This window comes from Tenrec ecaudatus, chromosome 13, assembly GCF_050624435.1.
Source record: "Tenrec ecaudatus isolate mTenEca1 chromosome 13, mTenEca1.hap1, whole genome shotgun sequence".
NCBI classification, from domain to species: Eukaryota; Metazoa; Chordata; class Mammalia; order Afrosoricida; family Tenrecidae; genus Tenrec; species Tenrec ecaudatus.
This window is the reverse complement of record NC_134542.1, coordinates 64,857,729-64,881,896: the sequence shown is the minus strand read 5'-3', so window position 1 is coordinate 64,881,896 and position 24,168 is coordinate 64,857,729. Positions and strand designations below refer to the sequence as shown.

Below are 24,168 nucleotides of genomic sequence, written 5' to 3'. Positions count from 1 at the left end.
ATGAACAAAATATTTTGCCTTTCCTGTACAAACTGCATTTTTTGATAACTACTAAGTATCTTATGAGGAAATTATTTTAAGAAAAAATATAGCAACAAACACAAAAGGAACAAGAGAATTGGAAAGAGCCATTTTGCAGCCTTCCACAAATGACTGGGTCCAATGGCAAGCCAAAGTGCTTCAACTCAGGAGCACCATCCACCGAACATAATGCACAGACTGTATCCTACTGTGAACCAACTGGACTCAAAAAGCACACTTGATGGATCAACAGGGAGCCCTGCCAGAGTAACAGCATGAACAGATTGCAAATTAAAGGAAGTCTGATACAGAAAATAGGTTTACTTTTGTAACAATGAAACACATTAATTCATTTGAGTAGCAGTTCTGAAACTTTCGGATCACTTTTTAGTCATGTGCCTATCAAATCCTTAGAGCAACCCGGTAGTTTCCAAAGCTGAAATGTTTAAGGAACAGCTGCTCACCAGGTCTTGTGTTCCCCGATCAACTACAGGCACAAGCACAGCTCACACCTGGACTGCACCACCAGACTCCTCGGGATCACTTTAACTCTCAAATGCTACGAAGACCTACAGTTTTTGTTTATTGAGTTAGACCCATTTGCCGACTTGAGAGGTAGGAGGAAAAAAGGTGACTACAAAGTAGCCTTTTGGGGGGAAGGAGTAAGTGATGAATGTATACTGAATGACTATATAATGGAAGGAATGTAGAGTATTCATGAGACTCATAGCTTGACGGTATGGTAGCTACGCATCAGTGCATTTGTCAAAACATGCACATTAATTAAAGAAGTACAGCACTGTTCACTTCCATGTAAATTATAAAAAAATGGGGACGATTAGTCTTTAAAAAACTAAGTTCAAGTCACCCAGAGGTGCCTAGGAAGAAAAGCTTGGACCACCAGAGTAATCAGCTTTGAAAACTCAAAGAACACAACTCTACACACACTTGGCGTGCCATGAGTTGGAATAGATGCCAAAATAGCATTTTGAATGAACTCTTTCCACAAAACTTCTAGGAGCCATTAAAAAAAAAAAATCGAGGACGCTAAATAGTCTTTGCTTCTGTATGTATACCTACTGATGTCACATTAGAAATCAAAACTGGGAAATTTTAAAATAAGAGTAAACACATGTGAATATTAGCATCCCTTTGTAAAACAATTATTTTCAAGTGAGAAAATGACATTTTTACAAATCTCCTTATCTGGTATATTAAAAAATAGCTGGATTTTCTGTTTCTACAATTTATTATTAAAAATCACACAGGCTACAGAAAATACCACTAAAGGTTACCTGTGAGGTGAAAATGAAATAAGCAAATTCCTCCTTCTTGATGTTATAAAAATAATTTCAAGCTTATAGGCCCTTCAAGAGTTTCAGGGGCCCAGACCACAAACAGTCTCACTCAACTGATATTTCTGATTCAAGTTTTGTAATGTATAGGATTTACTTTCAATTACTCTAAACAAACAAAAATACATTTTTAAGTGATGAAAATAAGGGAAGCAAAAGTGATCAACTGTTCAAGTTAGGAAAGGGATACATGAAGGCACATGCATTTTTTTCATGAACTATTTTCATGTGTTTAAAAATTATTTTGTTTTTTTAAATGCATTATGTATTGGGAGTTAATACATCTCATTCCACAATCCAATGACATTTTCCAAAAATTTTTAACTTAAATTGACAGCTAAAATATCAACTTTTTGTCCATTTTTGTGATCACTATTATTTCATCACACTAATTTATTCTGAATCTATTTTTGTACTTATCTACTCGATTCTCGAGCTATTGCAGTAAAGGTTCTTGAATAATAAACTCCAAATCTTGATATACTTTAAATATTACTGATCCCTAACTCTTTAATAGCAGTTTGATCAGATAAAAGATCCTACATTGCTGAGTTTTGGGTTTTTTTCTCACAACATTTTGAAGATACTGCCCTTACTATCTTTTGGTGTCTGTGTGGTTACTGAGAACTTGCAGGTCTTTTATTTTTTAATTTGTCTTCTCCCAGTGGGAGCATTTAAGGTTATCTCTTAATTTCATTTTAAGTCAGAACGAACTTCAATTTTATTTTGCTTGATATTTGAAGTAAAATTTTGGTCTATGGACTATTTCTTTACCACAAAAAAATTCTTGCTATTATTTCATCACATATCATTTCTCTGCCAATCACGCTATTCTTTTTCTAAAATCACTATGGTTGATGGTTCTCAGCCACGTGTCTTAAATTGCTCTGTTGTCTGTTATTTACAAATCCTCTTTTTCTACGGTTCAGCCTAAAGGTTACTTTTCCCTAACACTTATTTTTTTTATTTTATTCAATCTAAGAGAATACTGAAAAGATATACCACTATCAGCTTTTAATTAAAAAAAAAAGGGCAGTGATTGGAAAAATCACAAAGATAAAGGGTTGAGTTATATATAGCTATCAATAAGTTATATACCTGTGAAAAGTTGAACTGACCTCCCGGCTTCTCATACTCCCCAACACCCAAAAGTGACTGCTGAGGCTGCGTACCATGGGATTTGGCTCCTTGATTTTATAGAGCAACCTTTAATTGGTCTAATGTCCTGTTTCATGGTTCCTTTCTACCTCTATCTCACTGCATAGTGCCTGGGGTCTTACAAGCTTGCAAGTAGCTATTGAAGGCACAATAATTGACCTCTCTTTTCATGGAGGCAAGAGAAAAAGCAATAAATAAATAAATAATTTTTTTTAAAGAGAAAAAGAAAGCTGTCACACACAGGAGGATGATACTGAATGTGTGGCAAATTCCTCCAATGACTAAAGGTCCCCTTTACCGTGAGACTAGAAGAACTGGGGGGTGCCCAGCTACCTTTAACAAACACTCTCATCACAGAGTCTTATACAGGAATCCTGATCAAAAGGGTTGAAATGCTGAGCAAAATTCTCTATTTTAGTACTCTCTAGATTGTCTGGAGCTACAGAGGCTGGATGACCCTCTGAAACTATTACCCTGGAATAATTATCAAACCTTAAACCAAAAATATCTCAAGTAGTCTTAAAACTGAACAATAATTTTACTAAGAAAAAAGATCTGTCTTAGTCATTATGGTCTTAAAAAAAAAGAAACCATCTAGCTGAGATCAAACTGACAACAAACCAAAGATGTTTAGATAGGAACCCTAAGGGCAGTGAGTCAATGAAGAAGGACTAAAACTGAGGGCGGGAATGGTTGCTCAACTCAGAATAGTCAGTGTCAGTAAACTGTACCTGTAAAACAAAGTGTGAAACAAGCCACTGATGCAGGAGGCCACACTCCTGTCAATTCTGAAGTGCTTTGTTCAAGGAAACAGTTAAGTTAGAAAATGTTTTTGGGTTTTGCTTTTAAAAGCATGTAATTTGGGAAATTAAAGAGTAAAAAAGGGAAGTATAGGCACTCTTAAAAGATACTTTACACAATGAAAGTTAAGTGAGTCTATTTGTCCAATACATGTACTGTAATCAAGTGTTACACATTTTGTAGAATGCATAACCCCTTGGGGAAAAAAACGAGTATTTCCACACTTTTGTACACATAACATACATATTGTACTATTATTTTGTCACTTTAAATGGCTAGAATATTTATAGAAAATGTCAATTCAACAAACTGTTGAGTGTGTTTTGCTGAGTACATTCTCAACAAAATATATAAAAACAAAAAGCAGACACTGCACCAATTTAATATGAGCATGCACTATAAATAAACCTATTTCAGAAATATAGGGTTACACAATGTGTCTTACAATCAATCGCAAATTCTATTTTCATTATCTACCTTTTCTTGTTTTATAACGTCTACTCCCTTTATCTCACTGACAATTATATGCAGATTTTAAATTTTAACAAGTTTTTCCATTACTATTCTTTATTATGATGTGAATTTTTCTAATTGTGGTTTTACTGGCTATTTTGAACAAATTTTGCTTTCTTCATATATTTTACAAATTTTGTTTGCAGGCTCGTCTTGAATGACTTTTCCCCTCTCTCTCTAGTCACACGGCCACATCTACTAGTTTTTCAAATGCCTCCCCCAAGCCTCCTAGACCCAATAAAGAGCCAGGTGTTGATGTGCCCCTACTTCTCAATGTCCCCTTCACATGTGTCAGTATATAATTTCACTTAAGATATACTTTGGCTAACAGACAACAGTAACTTTTTTTCTTTCAACACATCTTAAAAAGACCTCTCCTTCCCTCCTCTGGTCTTAAGCAGTAGTTGTTCTGGGTCTCTCCTGTGATAAAGATACTTAAATAGGTTGTAACTCCAGATCTAACTACCAAGATGCCATATTTTCAAGCTAATTCAACAAAGTAATACATTTTTTTTAACCCTATATACAGGGCTTCAAACAGTTTTTGGAAAAATGGAACTGAAAGATGAGATTTTCCCATAACTTTTCAAAATGTATTTTATAATAGCATTTTTTCTTGATTTTTGTTCCTAAATGTCTGAAATTTCTATAACCTTGCTCTGCAGATACTGTAGAGCAAGGCCTCAAACCCTTTCAAAGCTGCTCTTGCAAGCACTGTAGGAATGCACAGGGTTACTCCAAACCCAAGCACGCTGGAGGCTTGCAGTTCCATGACCTTTCTTAATTCCCCTCATTTGTGTAGTATATTATAATTTTGTTTTTAAGTGACACAAAGTCTTATTACTTTTGTAAGCAGGAATAGTGGAGTAAAATTTCCTAATATCCATGTCTCAAGAAGCCTATGACATAGTGGTTATACTTTGGGCTGCTAATCGAAAGGTGAGCAGTTGGAAATCACAAGCCCCTCCACAGAAGACAAAGCTTTCTACTCTCCTAAATAGTCTCAGAAGCCCACAGGGGCAACTCTACCCGTGCCCTACTGGATTGCTTTGAGTCAGAATCAACTCAATGGCCTTACCTTTGGTATGGCATCCAAATGAGTGAGTGGGATTATGCAAATAGGGCTTGTGTAACACTAATAGAGGGCACTTGATTTTTCCATTTTAGTTGCTACTCCCCTGGCTAGAAGGATGAACCATCTTAGAAGTGGGCAAAGAGAGAAATCCCAAGACCATCAAGGAGGAAGAGCAGCTACCAATGGAACACATTCAAGACCTCTGCCTGAGGTAGCAAAGGCTGAGACCAGAGGCCAAGGCAAGGAGAACACAGACAGAGAGGAGGAGCCGTGCTGAGACTGAGGCAGAGCAGGCTGGCTTCCTGGTCTTGAGGCAGATGTCAAGGTTCCATGTGGCTGGGAAGCTGAGGACCAGGGCAAAGATTGGCTACTGAAGGAGGGGTGTTGCCGTGGACCAGTGAACAAAACATACCCTTATCATCTTCTGATCCTGTTAACACCCCTAATAAACCCCCTCAATTTCTGAGTTTTGACAATACTCAATCTGTGAGTATTGTCTGTTGGTTCTGAGTGGCCACTGCAATGACTTATCGAACCCAACAGAAAAATACAGTGTTGTGGGAGGACTGGTTGGTGTCAGAGAGGGTAAAAGGATGAAGAGTGGAAATACCATATATACTCATGTATAAGCTGAGTTTTTCAGCACATTTTTTATGGAGTTTTTGTGGTATAATTAGGTGCCTCGGCTGATATTCGGTTCGGCTTATACTCGAGCATCTATGGTACAAGTCTGACTTCTGCTTTGTAGTAAACAGGCTTGAGCTGGTGAGGAATTGGATTCTCCTTCTCCCTTGTGTAACCGGAGGTCAGATATAGCCCTGTGCTTCTCTAGAAGCAGGCAACACTTACTTTGATGAAGAACAAGTAGTAGAAAATGACCTGATTCAGAAAAGACACTGTAAATATACTACAGATCCACTTGTGTCATCCGCCCAGTTTCAAATATATAGCAATAAGAGACAAAGTAAATATAACATTACAAAAAGTTCTCTAAAGCAGCATGCAGTTATTTCTTGGTTGGTCAGTAACAGATAGAAATATAAGCAGTGTAGTCTGATGGGTGCTGTTTCAAGGAGGACAAGGATTTGGCTCTTGAGGGACAATGGCACTCCAAAGTACCCCAGAGTTAAACTCACTGCTTGAAAGATGGGTTAGAGTAGGGGGTCCTTTATGTTGCTAAAAGAAACATAAGAATAAAAGCAAAAATAAATTCCAAAACCCTGCTAAAAAAAGTCCCATTTCTCATGTACTTTTGGAAAATTATTATGCTAGTTCCATCCTGACCAAAAGAAAAATTGCAAATCACTATTAACCTTTCATTCAATCATTGTAACCTGGGCACACTAGGGGCTAACGCAGATAAAGAAATTTTTACTGACGTCCACGTACAGAGAACATTGTCTAAAATAACTTGCCCATTAAAAGGACAGCACACCTCAAGGTTGCTTTTCCTGGTACCAAATATCCCCAAAATGAAAATTATCTGGATTTTATTACCAAAAATTATCAATAATACAGCTTTTTTAAAATTATCATTCACTTTGACTTTCTTAAATTCTTTCTGTATGTCTTTAAAAGTGGGCCAAAATAACATTTTGATGGCCTTCTGGAATACAGGCAGTCCCCAAGCCAAACAAGCTCCACTCCTGTGTCTTTACCTTTGTAGGTCTGTTAGAACAATAAAAATGGTTCCTATTTAGCCTTCATGAAAGAAAAGGCCTTTTCAATCATTTAAAAGTTGCATGTCCAGCAAAGTGAAAGTGATTATGATAAAGAATTTACTTCCAGTTCAATCATTTCAAAGTGAAGGCAAATTTACATGTTACCTCTGGGCATCCAAGAAGGCAACTTGAGTTACTGACCACAACACTGTGAATGCACGTGGCTCTCCAAAGTCCTGCTCATAATCCAATCTTATGCATCCGGTTCCAGGAAGAGTTCACTATGCCTCTTCTGAGTCTCCATTCCAGGGCTTGGATTACACGTTTTCAGATTGCAATTACCAGGACAAATTACCCAAATTGTAAAAATTCCAATCTGTTTCGCTTTACCAGCCCTGGCAGAACCGATTTGAAGTCATGCATTAAAGGAGTTTGTCCCTAAGTTGGACACCCATAACCCACAGAGTACCTACGTGAGCACACCTTGTTTTGTTCCGCCTTGTCGACCCTGTTTGGATTTTTTGTTTGTTTGTTTTTAAACAAAGTAAAGGTTTGTGGCAAGCCTACCAGCATCCCTTTTCCAGCAGCATATGCTCACTTTTGTCTCCGTATCATGTTAACTCTCAGCATCTCTGAGGTAGGCCTGTACTTTTTCATGATTCTCTGGCCACCATTCAATAACTGAATTGCCACTTAAAATTCCTTTCTGCATTTGATTCGCAGTGTTTCTATTTTGATACTGGTTTTTTAAGTATACGACTTTACTGGAGCCATCAGTACAAAACAACTTATTATCAAGACTTATTTCCTTTGGGTATCCACAAAATCATAAATTCCCAAGAAATGCTTTTCTAAAAACATAGATGGACTACTATAAACGATTACCTTTATACACGCTTGAAGAAACTGGTTTCTAAAAACTATTTGCTAAAGCCTCTTATTCCTCCTACCAGTGCTTCTCAAGATTCTTGGCCATAGAACTCCTGTAGACTTTTAAGTACTACTGATGTTTTCAGTAAGCGTTTGCTTACCTAAGTTAAGCAGCTAATTCTTGTGTTTCCGCTGGAGTATGTTCTACAGCGTTGTTAGGAAGACAAACACAAAATACTGCTCGGCTCTAGTCACTATATTTTTGTTATTTAGCCAATATAGAACCTCTTTTAGTTATGCTTCTGTTTAAAGACCTTACTTAATATATAACGCTGACTGACTCATTAACATTTAACTGATAGTCAACAGCATGTTAACTCGTGCCTGAACAAAGCTTATCTAATACATGTTATTTATACCACAAGGCATATTAAAGTAAGCTTCGAACAACCAATAGACAGACACAGTACTACTAGATGTGGGGGTCATTTTAAAAAGAGAAAACAACCACAAAAAGCCCAAAATGAAATCGCACGGCACTAAATACTCTGTAAATAGGATGTTTGTTTACAAATGCGAACTGCAACAAGGAAGCAGAAATCAGCTTGGTCAACGGAAGCCAGGCAGTACATTTCAAGTGACTCAAATTTCTGGCCACTCTTCACGTCTGTATATGACCATGAAAGTATTGATTGTGGAGTTAACAAATAAATTTTAAGTAGCAAAATTCACACTGGAATTCGTAATCATTAGGGCTCTTTACTGCCAATATTTATGATAGAAATTTATTTTAATTTGTATTAATATTAATCTATTACATGTAAACATCGTATTTTATGAAGTTATTAAAAAACCTACTGTGAAACCATGGTTTACATTTTTTGCAAGTCTCAAAAGAGTATTAGAGTATCACATCTACTTCTGCAGCTAAACTGTTAAAATACATGGTTTAAGTTGCAGTAATATTAACAACCAGTCTGACAGTTCAAAGGGGAACAAGTAACTCAACAGCTTTTTCAGTCAATTGTGAATATTCTTCTTTGATATGACATCAAATTAGACAAGTAACAATTGCTTTAAAGTCAGTTGCAAAAGGGAATTTGAAAAACTCCACCAGTAAACTTTCCATACTCTGTTATTGTCTATATTGGACTTTGAATAAAATAGTGTAACTTTATAACATAAATGAGTTTCATTTGAAAATCTTTGTTCACTGAGGTATACAAATCTTCCAAACATTTCAAAATACAGTATCAAAAATATATCACCACTCATCTTATCAAAAGTATTTATGCACTGTGACGCTGTTAAGCTCATGGTTTAGTCACATTTTCTATATTCCAGAATTTAAAAGCCATTGAACGTATGCCTAATAAAATGCTTTTATATACTGAAATAAGATAATTATCTTTGAAACAAAACTTTCCTTCAATTGTGTACTTGTGTGAATTATGTGAGTTGTAAGAACAACTAGATGCTATTTTCACAGAACACTTTATTTAGAAAAATAACTAATAAACTTAAGTGCTATACAGACTCATACATTCAAACAACAGATATTTTCTTTAGTTTCTTAATACTGAAAGAAAAAAAACGATAATAGTTTTCTGATATTGAGTACAAAACTGCTTTTTGAGATAATGAAAATGCTCTAAAATAGGATGTGTTGGTTATACAATTCTGAGAATGTACTAAAAATTACTCAATTCCAGTATACTTTTAAAGAGTGAGTTTTATAATATGTGAATAATATTTCAATAAAAAGACATTCTGCATTCAAGGGTCAAGAATTACTAATGAATCATTGGCACAATTCTTAATATGACTGAACAATTAAATTGTATGACATGTGAAGCACATACCAATAAATCTGTTTCAAACATAATCTGGCAATCGCACAATAAACACTATCTAAACATTTAAAAAAATCACTAATGTTTACTGCTATATCACGGACACGCCAGTGAAATTGTCATTTTAAAAATTAAATACATGGTTATAATGAATACCAAGACTACTAGAACAGCCTTGATTCATGCTAAGACATCAATAGTTTTATCCATCATTGCAAATGTCAACACATTGAAAAAGATAAAATAACTTCTCAGAAATATCATTATCAGGGACCCAACAATTACAGTTGGAGACCTGCTACTCAACATGAGAACTATGGAAGACTCACATGCAATTTCTGACCTGAGACTCCAGGTCAATACCAATGATATACATATTTTACAAATATCCCCCTTAAAAAAGGGAAAAATTTAAAAGGTCATAGGGGTTATTTTAGTAAATTAAAACTCAAATGTTCCCATTTTAGAGTGGACTGATCCTGTGAAAGGCTGAGATAGCAAAAACTCCATAAAAACCCAAATATAAATGAAAATAAAAGTTCAGGTTATAGTATATAATAATACATTCACAAAAATGTTATCTATACAGGTAAGAGCTCAAAACACAGGGAATCCAGGACAGACAAACCCCTCAGAACCAATAATGTGAGTAGCGATACCAGGAGGGGGAAGAGGAAGGTTGGGGGAGAAAGGGGTGGAGCGATCACAATGATCTACATATAACCCCCTCCCAGGGGGATGGAAAACAGAAAAGTGGATGAAGGGAGAAAGAGGTCGGGTGTAAGACATGAACATTTTTTCCCCCACAAATTATCAAGGCTCATAGGGAAGGGAAGGGAGATGAGCTGATACCAAGGGCTCAAGTAGAAAGAAAATGTGAAAATGATGATGGCAACATATGTACAAGTGTGCTTGCCATAATGGATATATGTATGGACTGTGATAAGAGCTGTAAGAGTCCCCAATTTTTTAAAATGTTATCTAGACAATATTTATAGAGTAACAATGACGTTATCAACTCAAACTTTATTACTTACCGTATATACTAGAGTATAAGCCAACCCAAATATCATCTGAAGCACCTAATTTTACCACAAAAGCTGCATTAAAAATGTGCTGAAAAATTCAGCTTATACACAAGTATATACATTAATTCTTGCAAAAACTGCTCAAAGAATAGACTTCTGAAATTTCTACCCATATTATCAATAGGAATACTGCTAGCACTTCCAAGCATATGCCCATTGCACACTAATAAGAAAAGAAAAAACTATGTAAGAAGCCAAAGAAATTTTAGGTTTGGGAGAGACCCTTGGTATAGTTACCATTTTGCATGATGGGAAACTGAGGTCACAAAAGGAAAAAAAGGGGCTCAGCCCCAAATCACATAGCTAGCTAGTGACTGAGATAGTATATTCTTTACTCCCAGTGTTTTCAGTAATTCTCCAAACAAAAACAATGCATAATACATTTAACCCACAGCACACCAAGGCTAACCAAGACAATCTAATTGCCAATTACAATTTGAGTAATGCTTGACGAATGCTAATTAGATATGAAAACAACAAAACTGATTAGAAAAAGTTATGTTTAAATGGTATAATAAATTAGTCCTCAACTTCAAAAATTACATACTTTCAATGAAGCAACTTTCATACAAACACTGAAAACTGCATCATCAATTTTTAATAAAGCCAGAGGACAATAAGCTTCTAAAGCAAAAGCTTTAATATATAGCATAACATGACCTAAGACCCACACAAAGATAACTTTCAACAAATGTGTCAAAATACATACCTGCAGGACTGTCGGCATTCTCTCCTGGATGGAGCTGTATACCAGTAGAATCTAGGGAGTTTACTGTAACTGTCTGTAGATTTGGCAACTGACCAGTGCTTAGACTAACTGGAGTTGAAGTCAAGGCTCCACCTGCTGCAACTTGGCCAAGTGTAAGCGTCTGAACAGGTGTCAAAGTTATTTGTTGGGCAGCGGTGTTCTGTATTTGCAGATTCTGTAAATTCTGCACTCCTTGTACTTGAAATGTCTGCCAGGTTATCTGTCCAGAAGGGGTCACTGTCTGTGCCTGAATTAAAAAGGTTCCTGGATTCAGCTGCAATTGAAGATTTTGCAAAGCTTGTTGTGATATATTTTGACCACCGGCTTGCACACCATGGATTGTCTGTGGTGTAATACCTTGCACAATTTGGGCTTGACTGGTTGGCTGCTGAGACTCTTGAAGTTGTAGATGTTGTACAATAGGCTGTGCTGTAGAAACCTGAATATTCTGGGCCTGTGTCTCTTCAGAAACAGGCGACTGGATATAATTTCCCTGAAGATCTGAAGAATGCACTTGCCCACTAGAAGTGGTCAAGCTATTTGTGTTTTGTTGTAATATACCTGTACTATCTATAGTAACAGGCAACTGTGATGAAGAAGAGGTTGGCACAAATAAATCTGTATCAGTATTTGTCTCATTAATATCAGGAGAAACCCGCTCACCAGTCCTTTCTGAATTGTCTGAACTATCCATAGCTTGTCCTGTGTTTATCAAATGTCCATCGGCATTAATGCCTGCAGTCATTGTCTGAGAACTGCCAGAGAGTCCCAAAGAATCTAGATCGACACTATTGATTGGTACAAAGGTAATATTTCCTGGCAGACCAAGAGGCACATTAGCAACTACTTGGGTTTGGCCAGGAAACGATGAACCACCAATTGCAACTCCCTGAACCTGGACCTGACCAGTCTGTGGTATGAGATCCTGGATATTACCAGGAGGTGTTCCAGAAGCAAGTAAAGTTTGATTAGAGCCAGGAATGATCTGAATTTGACCACTTTCTTGATTTATACCCCCATTATCTGAAGAGCCTGTGAAGCCAATCTGAACTTGCTGACCATCTGTGGACTGAATCTGTGGTATTACTTGATACTGAACACTGGGCACTGTACCATTCGATGACTCTGATCCAGGTGCAACTGAAAATATTTGTTGATTCTGCAAATTCTGAAGGGGGAGGACATACTGCCCACTCGAAGTAGTAGCATTTGGAATCTGTACTAGATTACCAGCTTCATCTTTTATAGTTGTAGGCGTGGCTGACAAAACCTCCCATCGGTTTGGTGTCCCTCCTAATGGTGTAGAAGTCAAATCACCTGTCTGAAGAAAACAAAAATAATGTTATGTGGTATATTTAAATTAATCCTAAAAGGCATCCGTCTAAAAACTGGCTATACCTGAAAATACAAGTTATCTTACCAACATAATAGAGCTCAAATAAAGTAGTAGCATTTAATAAATAAATGAATAAAGCAGAGCTCAAACAAAGTGACAAAAATGATCACCTCCAGTTTTGTTAGTTACTACAAAAGATAATCTATCTAAATCTTTTTTGGATTGATAACATTCTTTGTTCTATAACCACAAGCTTATCTTCTAATTCTTGATCTGTGATTACTAATGGTATACAGTTAAAAAAAATGGTGGAGATGACTAGCGAAGAGTATGGACAATTCAAACCAAATAAACCCCAACTACTGGAGAGTTCAAAAAGCATACAAACCTCTACAAATATATCACTTTCTACTTAAAAAATTTTTTAAACAATTTTTTATTGTAACTTAGGTGGGAGTTTATATTTCAGATCACCAACTTTTCATTCAATAGTTCAATTCACCAATTAAACCCTCCGGGAGTCCACCCCAACCCAGTCCTCTAAAAATGTATCACTTCATTAGGTACTTTATAGTCATGAAAAGGAACATTGCCTGTATATTAATCCCCCACAATAATACTATTGTTATAAAATACTAATCAAACTATTAAAGTTACCCTTCTATAGCGATGTTAAGATACTATATATAGGGTCAACCCATGGCTAGGGTTACTCTCCTAGGAAGAATCATTCTTTACTTTCCTATGAACTACTAGGAAAAAGAAAGATGTCAATTTAATGAGGAAGTTTTTGCTCTGTGACCGCAGGACTAGGTAGCCCCATCTGAAATGTTTCTAGAAATTGAAAGCTGGGGACTATAGATGGATGGCACCTTTACCTACAACTGCAGCCGAATGTCAAGCATAGGCATAACCTGCTAGACTCTTAGGTATCATTCGTTATTTTACAGTTTAAATCAGTTGGGAAAAATGCCAAAGAAGAAAGCAGCAAGAGCCTACATGCTAATGTCATTAGATAATTTGATTTGTGTTTTCTTTTTAAGGCAATAATAACTAATCTAAAAGTTCAGCCTTTCTTTTATATGCTGAGTACTGTGGTAAGATTTACCTAAGATGCTATCATTTAATCCTTAAAACAATCCTAGGGAGGGATATGATCCACATTTTACTGGTAAGAAAACTGAGAGATAAGATCACATACCTTTTAAAAAGCTGAGACCAGAATTAAAATCAAGCCAAATCTAACTCCAGAACCAAGGCCCTTAAGCACTACACCATACTTGTGTCTCCCATTAGGAAAGGGAACAGTCCATGGGGAGTGATAGCCCCATGAATAACTCACCATCAAAACAAAGCCAGTATCATCCCACTTCCAGGTGCCCCATTGGCACCATGAGTTAAACACAGGGCAGTTAACCAAAAGATTGGCTGTTCAAGCCCACCAGCTGCTTCTTTGAAGATATGGAAATTTGCTTCTATAAAGATTTACAGTCTCAGAAACTCTAAGGTGCAGTTTAATCCTGTCTTAAAGGGTCTCATGCATGTTTATCTGGAAAGACACTCACCAAAACCAAACTTCCCGGGAAAAGCCTGTAGTAGAGGGTCAGTGAAAAAGACTGCTCTCAGTGAGATGGGTGGAGACAATGGCTACAACAGGCTCAAACCTAACAAATGCAAGACCATGTAGGACCTAGCAGTATTTCACATTGGGTCCCTATGAGATGGAAGGGCTGCTATGAGGTATAAATTTTCTAAACAGCAGTAGTTTGGGTAATCATAATTTCCACCTAGGCCTTTGATTCCTGTTAACTTTACATATCACAACACAAAACAGCCAGCATCTCTAACCCGGAATTCTCAACCTAGGATCCAATACTAGCTTGCTTCAATGGATGAATCATCTAAAATAGAGCAACTTTTTAAGGAAGAACAATCTTGGGGGTTGGGGAATAACCCAGGGTTTTCTCACAATTACTAAATACTGGTCCTCCCAACATAAATCATTCCACAAAGTTTAATACAAAGCTCATAAAAACAAAAATGTAAAAAAAAGTTTAAGCTTCTTAAAGAAACTCCGTGCCTAATTTCATACAAACCCATCGTTCAAAACCAAACTCACTGCTGTCGACTCACAGCCACCCTGGGAGCAGAAAGTCCCACCTTTCTCCCAGACCCATAGTTAAGAATATATTTCAGTGGATAAGGCAATTTAATAATTCCATTCAAACACTTGAGCATATCTGCCAAGATTAAATAAGCATGTGAGTAAGCCCATGAGATAAATACTGTCTTCAAATGGTTCAGCCTGTCCACATTGACTTTCACATACATGCTAATACAATGCAAAAATTGGGAGTGCATTAGCCATTTGATCATAGCAGGGGCATTTTTAATAATCCAAGAATAAAATCTAAACATGGGAAGTTAGGAAATTTGGATGGACAGAGGCATTAACAAAGATGTAACAATATCAGAGCATACAAAAGCAAAGCCTAGATAATACTTAGCTTGGCTTGCATGAAAAAAAAAGGCAGATTCTTAGAAGCAATGGGGACCAGCAGCAGACATTTATATCAGGGCCTGTTAATGGTTTCAGACTCTGCTAAGGAGTTTGGACTTTATCCTGCAGATAGCGAATGAAAGCTAGGAAAGGTGTTTAAGTAAGTGAGCGGTGCAATCAGATATGTGTTTTATAAAGAAAGAAAAACTAAAGCCCAGTAAAAGCGAAGAAAAGGCAGAAAAGACTAAAGACAGAGAAAATGCAGAACACATTACAAATGTGTCTGATCTAACATAGTAAATCATCTTTTAAATTAAAAAAAAAATTCAAATAAGGCACCAGATACTAAAATCACACATTCTTCAACTTCTGTCGGGCAAAAAAAAAAAAAAAACAGAAACTTTGTTTTCAGTACTACAGTAACAATTCATAACTCATGGTAGTCTTTTAGAATTTTAAGTAAGCTAAAAATATTTAAATTACACCCTGAACTTTCCACTGCAATCTTCGCTAATGTCTAAAAGCCTGTCCCTATCTTAAGAAGGCATTCATCTTTGGAGATGCAACAACTGAGTCGTTTCTGACCAGCATTGTGTGTGCAATTTAATCACTAAGAACACTGAGAACTAAGTATCTCATATAAACTGATTTTATAATGCTGTCATTTTGCCACTTATTCCTGTTACAAAAGCTCAGTTATGGTACCCAATTTCCCCGCCCCCCCCCCCCAGAAAGTAATAAAGGTAAATTCTGACAACAGAGTGAATACTCAACTTTTAACAAAGCTTCTTTCCAATAAAGAAATCCCTTGAAAACAAGCACCACACTGAACTCAAATGACTGAGTTCTAGTCCTAGCTAGAACTGTGTGAATTGAGAGTAGTGTCTCAATTTCTCAAGCTAAAAAAATGGAGGGGGAAGCAGAGGAAAGGAGAACAGACGTCGGGGAATAATCACACAAAAAAGTATCTATAAAAGGAAACGTTAAGTTTTATTAACTAGAGAGCATCACGCAATCCTAAAACCAAACCCAAATCAACACCATTGGCATGAACTAGATTTCCATGCAGATCAAATGACAGCGTAGAACTGCCCCACTGGGTCCCCAGGTTGAAGTCTAGCTGGCCACCAATCGCCACACCTTTCTCCTAAAGGGTTTACACCACTAACCATTGAGTGGGTGCCCACACATGTTAACCATTGTGCCACCAGGCTTCTGAAAAAGGAAAATTAGACAATCTTCTGAGATGAAAAAGGAAAAGTCATAAAAATGTTTGGATGTTAGGTTATTTGGAAACATTATAGAAGGCATGAAGAAAAAGAACAAGGACATATAAGCCAGGCAAGAACTAGTACTAGGCTCATTTTGTCTCCAAAACAAAGGTTTGTGCAGCAACCCCAGAAACAAAAGTTGCAAAATCACACACTTCATAAACTTAAAAACTACAAGAAAAATCTGTCAGTTTCCGTAACACTTTATATTTTTAACTGGATAACCAATAAACAAAACAAACATCTGACATGGAAGTTGGCATTATTGTAAAAAGTTGTCATTGAAGACACGCTTAGCTCTCAACTAAATATAAACACATAACCACATGATTTAAAAAAGGACCACAACTTAGCATAGCCCTGGGTGGCCAGCAGTGTCATGACTATAGCAATTCATTACATGGGCATTCTCCTGCTCTTTGAAAAATAGCATACAAACAAAGGGGGGTGGTATCTTCTCCGATAGTATCCAGTAAAAAAGGAAAAGGAAAACATAAAAAGTAGCTCACATCACACTGCATAGCATTTAGAAAGAATTAACTTCTCAATTCCCACAAATGGCTTTTTGAAAGCCAAAGCAGGCAAAGGAAGGGTATGTACATGTGAAAACAAGTGCACGTGTAAATCATGCTTACGCAAACACTCAAGTCTTTTTAAACCTTCAAGAAAAACTAAAATAATTCAAAAACATTTCAAATAAAAGCAAGAAGCCAAATGAATTATTTACAAGGGCAGAGAAGGTCTTAGCTTAAGCAACAGTAATGACCTCTTTTTTTAAAAAAAGCTGTTATTCATGTTTTAGCTCACCAGCATTTAATGGACTAACCAAAGCTGAAGATAAAAGCAATGACTTCCATATTTATTTGGCTATGTTATTTATACTACAATACAAGGGGGATGACCAAATTAATAATCCTCAAGCACATACAAATGCAAAGGTGGCAAGATAACACATCTAAACCTAAAATTTCTTTTCTATTTTTTATTACTAAGATTGACTGTATAAATAACAACGTACAAAGAAGCCTTTCTCTAAAACCAGTTTTGGGAATCCATGTGGTAGGATCATAGGCAAGACTGAGTGTACTGTGATTGTACTTAAGGTACTAATCAAACAAACACTCTTTGACTAGGTCATGATCCAAGCTGAACCCCATCGAGTGGATTCCAACTCATTGATTCCATAGAACAGCTAGAACTGCCCTGTGGGTTTGCTAGGCTGTACATCTTTATGAAAGCAGAAAGTCTCATCTTTCTCCTTCACAGTGGCTGCTGGGTTTGAACTGCTGACCTTATGGTTAGCAGCCCAACACATACCCCACTCCACCACCAGAGCTCCCTATTAAAATAAATTCCCATTAATAGTTAAGGCAAATCTCCTACACAGATTATTGGCTTTCAGTCTAGGCTGGTATGAAGTTGAAACTGTGAGAGTATATTTTTACTTGCTTTTAAGCACAATATACCACAATGTAGTATGGTATCCTGGATTGGGGGGGGGGGGGAAGAGAAGGGCATTACTGAAAAAAAACTGGTGAAATCCAAATGAATGAAGTCTTACAATAATATGGTACTGATGCTAATTTCCTAAATTTAAAAAAATAGGGATATTCCATGGTTATGATAGCAATAGGGGAAACCGGAGGAAGGGTATAGGGGAGCTCTCAATACTGCCTCTGCTACCCTTCTGTAAATCTACAAAATTGAAAGTTTTGTTTTTAAATAATCTCCATCAAATCACACTTTTAAATTAATAGAAACATGTCCACCAGCTCACCAAATTTATTCTTCTCATTTTGAGATTTAAGCATCTGAAATTCATTTCTGACCTAGAAAAATTATTTCCCTATTTCCTAAAGTAATCACACTCAAGTTGGTCAGGCCAATTTTACTCAAAGTGAAAAATCTTGGTTTTACAGCTTCCAAACATACAAAGAAAGAAGGGAAGGAAAAAAAAAACTTCAGCTGATTCTGGTTCATGTTCATCTGGCGGGAAATGTGTCAGTAAGAATTTGGTAGCTTGGAGGAGGAGCTATGTCAGGAGCATGGAGCAGAAGCATGGAAACAACTTCACTGGTAAGCAAGCCACAGTTGGCTGAAAATGGAGCGTACTCCAGTCTTGGGTCTGAGAGTCAGTCACTATACATATTTTTAAGAGATAACTTCCTCATTCACATCTTACCCTCCCCCATGCCGTCCTCCATCTGTGAGCTGATTAACCTTGCTAATTCTCAGCTCTAAGAAAATTTGCGTTCTGCTTTACAATATAAGTATGGCAAGTAGAAGCAATCTGCTTTGTGATTTGACTTATGGAGTGGTTTTCTAAGATAACTGATATGCTTGCTTCAGCACTGTGAGGCTCGGTGAACAGTTCATAAAAAAAAAGTCTAACCAGCGCATAGATGTTTCAAAAGAAAAATGCCTCTCACACATTTTTACAATTAGATCTGCTTACTTTTAAAAGCACAAGATTTTTAGAGCATTCAACTTCCAAGACAGTCAAACTATAGTAAAGTTGAGCCATTAAAAATCACAAAACCTTAAAAGTAGTCCACTTTCACTTTAGCTTAACTTTGAACGCCTAACCGTACAAACATCCAACTTTTATAACCTATGACTACTGAAAATACGACACACAAATCAAAACCTATAATCCATCTCAAAGCAGCCAAAAATTATGCAGAGTAGTTTCCATTGTGTTAACGCAGGAGCCAATCTACAATCAATCCAAGATAAAATTCACAATTAAGTCTGAAAATTTTCTAGCCATTTTATAGTAAACTCTCATCCTCCTATTGGCCAGGCCCTTTCCCATACTTACCCCAGGAGTAAGCACAGCAAATTGGAAAAAATGGTTTTGCCAACCCGACACGATTGCATGTAAATTCCTTAGACTTTTCAAATACTGGTATCCCTCAATTCCCAAAACCAAAGTACAAGCCAAGTCACTTAGTTGAGTCCAACATGCCCTGTTACACTTACTCTACCGACCAAATAAAGAAACACAAAACCAAGAAACTCTGCAGTGCAGACTGGAAAGGACTAATCTGCAAAAAGTAAAACTTCACCATGCTGAATGGCCACTGAACAAGCACTGAAAACCGTTCACCCTGCGTACAAAAGGCGGATGCAGAGAGGAAGCCTTCAAACCTGGTTCTTCTCCACGACGTACACACTGAGGCTCTAAGGTCTGACCCCTGGCAGAAAACTTCAGGTTCGAAAGGCCCCGAAAGCTGCAGGCACTGCCTCCCGAGTTGATACTATGGCCGACGGGCAGAGCAGCAGGAAAACTAGGTGGTTGAACCGCGGAGTTTTCCGGCGCTGATATGAATTGTTCAAACATCCATTTTGGAGAGCCCTACCTCCCATCTCTAGGGCTTCATTTTGCAGTGGCTTTGGCGCGTGGCGCCGCGGTGACACTTTCCGCGGTGGCCCGGGCGGGCTCCGGGTCGAGCCCGGCGTGCACGCGAGCAGGAAGGGGCTGCGGGCGGGCGGGCCAGGAAGGCCTTTTGGGCGGGCGCGCCGCAGGCCCGGGATGGCGGGCGCGGGCCGCGCGCGCGGCACTTACCGCTCCGGCGGCGGCGGGGACCCCAGCTGCGGCGGCGGCCGCCTCCTCGTCGTCGTCACCGGGCGATGGCGGCCCTATCTTGCTGCAGGTAGCGGCCAGCAGAGCGAGCGGTGACGGCTGAGTGTCCTACCCCCGAGGGGCGGGTTCAGAGAGGGAGACAGGGGAGGGGGTGGCGGTTAGGGCCGGGCCGCCGCTCGCTCGCACAGGAAGTGCGGCTGGGTCCTCGCCGGCTGCGCCCGGGCCCGCGCCAGCCCGCGCTCTGCTCTCCTCTCCTCCCTCCTCCGGCCCCCGGCCCGCGGCCTCCCGCTCGCACGCCCCCGGGCCCCGCCGTCCGTCGGCGGGCAGCGCGCCGGGCCTCCACCTTCCGCCCGGAACCCACCCCGGGAGGACGCGCGCGCGCACACACTCACACACTCACACACACACAAAAAGGCGCCGGGCGGGGGGGAGCGCGGGCGGGGTCGGAGCGTTGGCGCCTCGGGCGGGCAGCTCCCGGGGCGGGGGGAGGGGAGGAGGGACGCGCGGAGGGAGGGGAGAGGCGAGGGGAGGAGAAAGCGGCGAGAGGGGGGAGCCAGGCCAGGGCTCAGCCGCTCCTCACCTGGGCCACCGCCGCCGCCACCGCGCCGTTTCCGTGCTGCTGCTGCTGTTGCTGCTGCAGATACTCGCCGTGGCCCCCGCCGCCGCCGCCGCCGCCGCTGCTGTCTACATCCAGGGCAGCCATTTCCTCTTGTTTCACGGGCTTTTCGGGAGCTGCAGGCACAGCGCGGGGGGAGGGGAGGGGGTGGAGGAGAGGGAGGGGGCCCGCGGGCCGAGGCGAAATGACTCCCAAAGCCCGGGCCCAGGCCCCTTCCCCTCCCCCCTGTCCCCCGGCGGCGGCGGCGGCGGCGGCTCCCTCCTCCCCTCCTGCTGCTGCCCCCGCCCGCCGCGGCTGTAACCCTCCTCCTCCTCTTTCCCTCCTCCTCCTCCTCCCCGCGCTGCCCCTGCCCCCTCTCCTCTCCTCCCCTTTCCCTTCGCGCCGCTCGCTCGCTCGCTCGCACTCGCTCCGCTCGCACCGTCACTCACTCACACACGCCCGCCCGCCGCCCGCGCCTGCACACTAGGGGATGCGCTCCCGGCGGACGGGGCCGCCCGCCCCGGGGCCCGGCGGGGAGACGGCGCTGCTGGGGCGTGAGGAGGGGTGGACGGTGGCTGGCGAGGCGGGGAGGGCGGCTCTGCGCCTCTCACAGACACTCGGCCGCACACACGGAGGCGGCGGCGGCGGCCCTGGGCTGGCTGTGGTCGGCGGCGGCAGGCAGCAGCAGCAGCAGCAGGAGGGGTTGCTCTCTCGGCTTTACGTACCGGTCATAGTGTGTTTAGGGCACCTCAGGCGGGGCTCCCCGCCGCCCTACACATGGTGAGGAGCGAAGGCGGCGGGAGAGGATGCGGGAAGCGGCGGCGGACACGGCCGGAGCGGTCCGGGGATTTTTTTTTTCCTATTTTGATTGACTGTGCGGGAAACACAAAAGGTGGAGCCTCCAGCCCAAAAGGGGGGAAGAGGGTGACAGCCCGCCCGGAAGTCCTGCCCCTCTTCTTCCCGCTCATTCGCCGCCACGCTCCCCACCGGGCGCGTTCATTGGTCTGGACGCCCGTCTGTCGCTCTGCCAGGCGGCGCGCTTCCTGTTTGCCCCCGGGGTGGAAGGGAAGAGACAATGAGCGGCCGAGGCGGCGTAGGTTCCCGGCAGCGGCTACGGCTCGCCCGTTACCCCGCTGTGCCCGCCGCGCTCGCCGGCTGCCGCTGCCAGGCCCCAGACGTAGGCCTCTCCCATCTCGCAGGCGCCCGGAGCGGGCCCCGCCGAGCTGGGGGACAGAGTCGTCCCCGGCGGCTCCGCTCGACGCGTCCTCCATCCCGATGGCAGCCGCGGCCGGATCTCCCCCAGGCCTCGCGCTCCGAGCCGCCGCTTCCTTGCGCTGCGGCGAGGCCCCCGCCTCTCAGCCCCGGGGCTGCTGCCACGGCCGCCGCTGCTACTGAGCCGCCCAGACCCGCCCCGCCAGCCCGGGGGGAGGGAGCTGGTATTGGGGGAGACACCCCCTCCGCGGCTGGAGGAGGATTTTCTCTCTCGCCCTGGCAGTTCTGGATTCCCAGCCAGAGCCATCTCTGCCCCGTCCCCCTACGTCCAGGCTTCTCCCGATCTGCCTGCCCTGAGGCGGGCATAGAAAACATAGACCTCCAGTCACCACCCTGTTGAGGGACAGTCTGAATGCTGGTCGGGCGATAGAGCGGATTTTAAAGTATTTCACTTTCTCCAGGATGTGTGCAAGTATTCCATGTGTCAGAATCAAAAAATAAAATTTCACCCTTGGCTGTCAACGTTTCCCTGCACAAACATTTTCCCACACTTGTTAATCCTCTTGGTACACAGTCCGATGTCTCTTCAAATAGACTGAAGAAATCTATTAACTGCCAACATTTTAAAATAGTGAATTTCAGTGAAGAATGCTTTTTTTTTTTTTGTCACCCTCGAATGTTTTAGGTAGACTAAGATCTCATTTATTGGATTAGCACTCCTTTGGAAGTTGGCTTCCTTGATACCTTGCTATCATTCTCTGTAGAAAAGGTCTGGTCTATTAAGCCCACCCCGGGCCCTTCCCAACAGAGAGCTCTCCCTGCCTGTTACCTTTCGATGTATTCGCCAAGAAAGGTTAAATACAAGAGCTGGAAACACAATCCACAAAGTTCTCTATTAGAAATCTGATCAGTATTCCAATTACGATGCTTACTAGTTTTGTGTGATAAATGAAGTTCTGCTGGGGTGGAAGATACATGGGGAGACCAAACACTTGAGCTAGATTTTGTGTGCACTAACTTAAAAAAAATGGCTTCCTCCATGTGAGGCACTCAGTTTACCTTAGTTCTAAAGCACTGGAAGACTAGGCTCCGTGACTGGGCAACATCGGTTATTTGACCCCCTCATACAGGAGAGCGTTTCCAGGAAATTGACCTACAAAACAAACATGCAAAAATTAAACTTGAAATTATAAGTCCAAGAATAGAGTTGATCTAATAGTCTTCTAGGCCTCACTGTTAAGTAGGAAAAAAAATCACTTTTAGAAATGAGTAATGTAATTGGTGTGCACTATAGGAAGACTGCGCTTTAAAGGAAAACAAGTGTTGAAAAATAAATTGATTTTTGTTTCTCCACACACACCCAAAAAAAGAGAAGGTCACTTGCAGAGGCCACAGGCGGATACAATGGAGAAAAGGAACAAAGTTACAGTATCACTACCTGGTTACAATGAGTAGAGGGTAGCTCTTACCCTGTGTTTAAGGAATATCCTGGTCATTTGTCAGGGGCGGCATATTTGTGTACATAAGCACCGTTATCACGCTTTTGAAAATTATTAGTCCATTCGCCACTGAAGGGTTGGTGGTTCAAATGCCGTTTACCTCTGTCCTGTAGATTCACTGTAATACGTAGTTTATTTGCTATACAGAATAAACTCCATAAACTCCAAGCAGTGGTTTGGTTAGTTGGATCCACAAGAGCTATCAGAATTAAATTCATTTCCTTATTGCTACCAATGGACAAATGACATGAAGGGATTGTTTTCAAACTTCTTTGGTCTATAGACTTCTGACAGGATGCCAACAACACTTCCTCTGCTCTGACAAGAGAAAACAGGCCACAAAACAAATTTGCTTGTGCTGTTGAAGCAACCACCACCTACTCAGAGGGCCTTCTCAGACCAGCCTTACAGAGGATTGGAAATGAACGTAGTCTGTGGGAAAAAATGTTTTCCTAACAGTCCTTCGATCAAATCTTGACCTATGTCCTAATTCACTGCACCCCATTTGTTTTCTTACTGGAGAAAATGTCGATGCAAGTGCTACATGGCACAAAGCAGTTTCATGTGAAGTGAGACAGTGCTGGATCTTATTCATACTGTCTCCTTTCCAAAAGTGATTTGAGGCAGCTCTCCGCTGTTGGCAGAATAGATGTGGGGAGGGTCACTATTTTCCCTCATCCTCAGTTTCCTTCTTTGTTTTAACGTCCTTATGCTGTTTTATTTATTATTTGGAATGCACATGCAATGGTCCAACTTTCCTACATGTACACTTCAGGGGTTACCTTCTTCAAGTTGTGCAGCCAGTGCCAGTCTCCTTGTTCAGTTCTCCCTCCTCCATTAATATAAACTCACTCACTGCCCCCTCAGGTCTCTAAGGAACCTCTGGAATTGTGGTCAATTTGTTGTTAATGTCATGCTCGAGGCAAACTGGTTTGGGTTTTTTTGTTTGTTTTATTTTTTTGCTTAATAAGCTAAACTGTTGTTTGGTTTTAAGAAGACCTCAAGGGTTATTTTTGGTTTGTGTTT

General features: G+C 40.9%; 1 protein-coding gene and 1 non-coding gene across 3 annotated transcripts in view; both read right to left on the bottom strand.

Annotated features, from left to right (window-relative positions):
• Positions 1 to 21,342, bottom strand: part of SP3 (Sp3 transcription factor) — a 47,556-nt gene extending 26,214 nt beyond the window's left edge. The window contains exons 1-4 of one of the 2 annotated variants that reach the window (XM_075529172.1): positions 21,157 to 21,342; positions 20,417 to 20,568; positions 19,819 to 19,944; positions 11,105 to 12,464 (exon numbers count right to left, since the gene is read on the bottom strand). In XM_075529172.1, the coding sequence (XP_075385287.1) occupies positions 11,105 to 12,464; positions 19,819 to 19,944; positions 20,417 to 20,568; positions 21,157 to 21,163 (1,645 nt within the window). In that variant the 5' untranslated portion in view covers positions 21,164 to 21,342. The remainder of the gene's footprint in view (positions 1 to 11,104; positions 12,465 to 19,818; positions 19,945 to 20,416; positions 20,569 to 21,156) is intronic. The other variant, XM_075529173.1, reaches the window with a different exon arrangement.
• LOC142425231 (small nucleolar RNA SNORA9) lies at positions 4,480 to 4,614 on the bottom strand. Its single transcript, XR_012779580.1, has one exon. It is a non-coding gene; the product is annotated as a small nucleolar RNA SNORA9 (small nucleolar RNA).
• Positions 21,343 to 24,168: the final 2,826 nt, after the last annotated feature.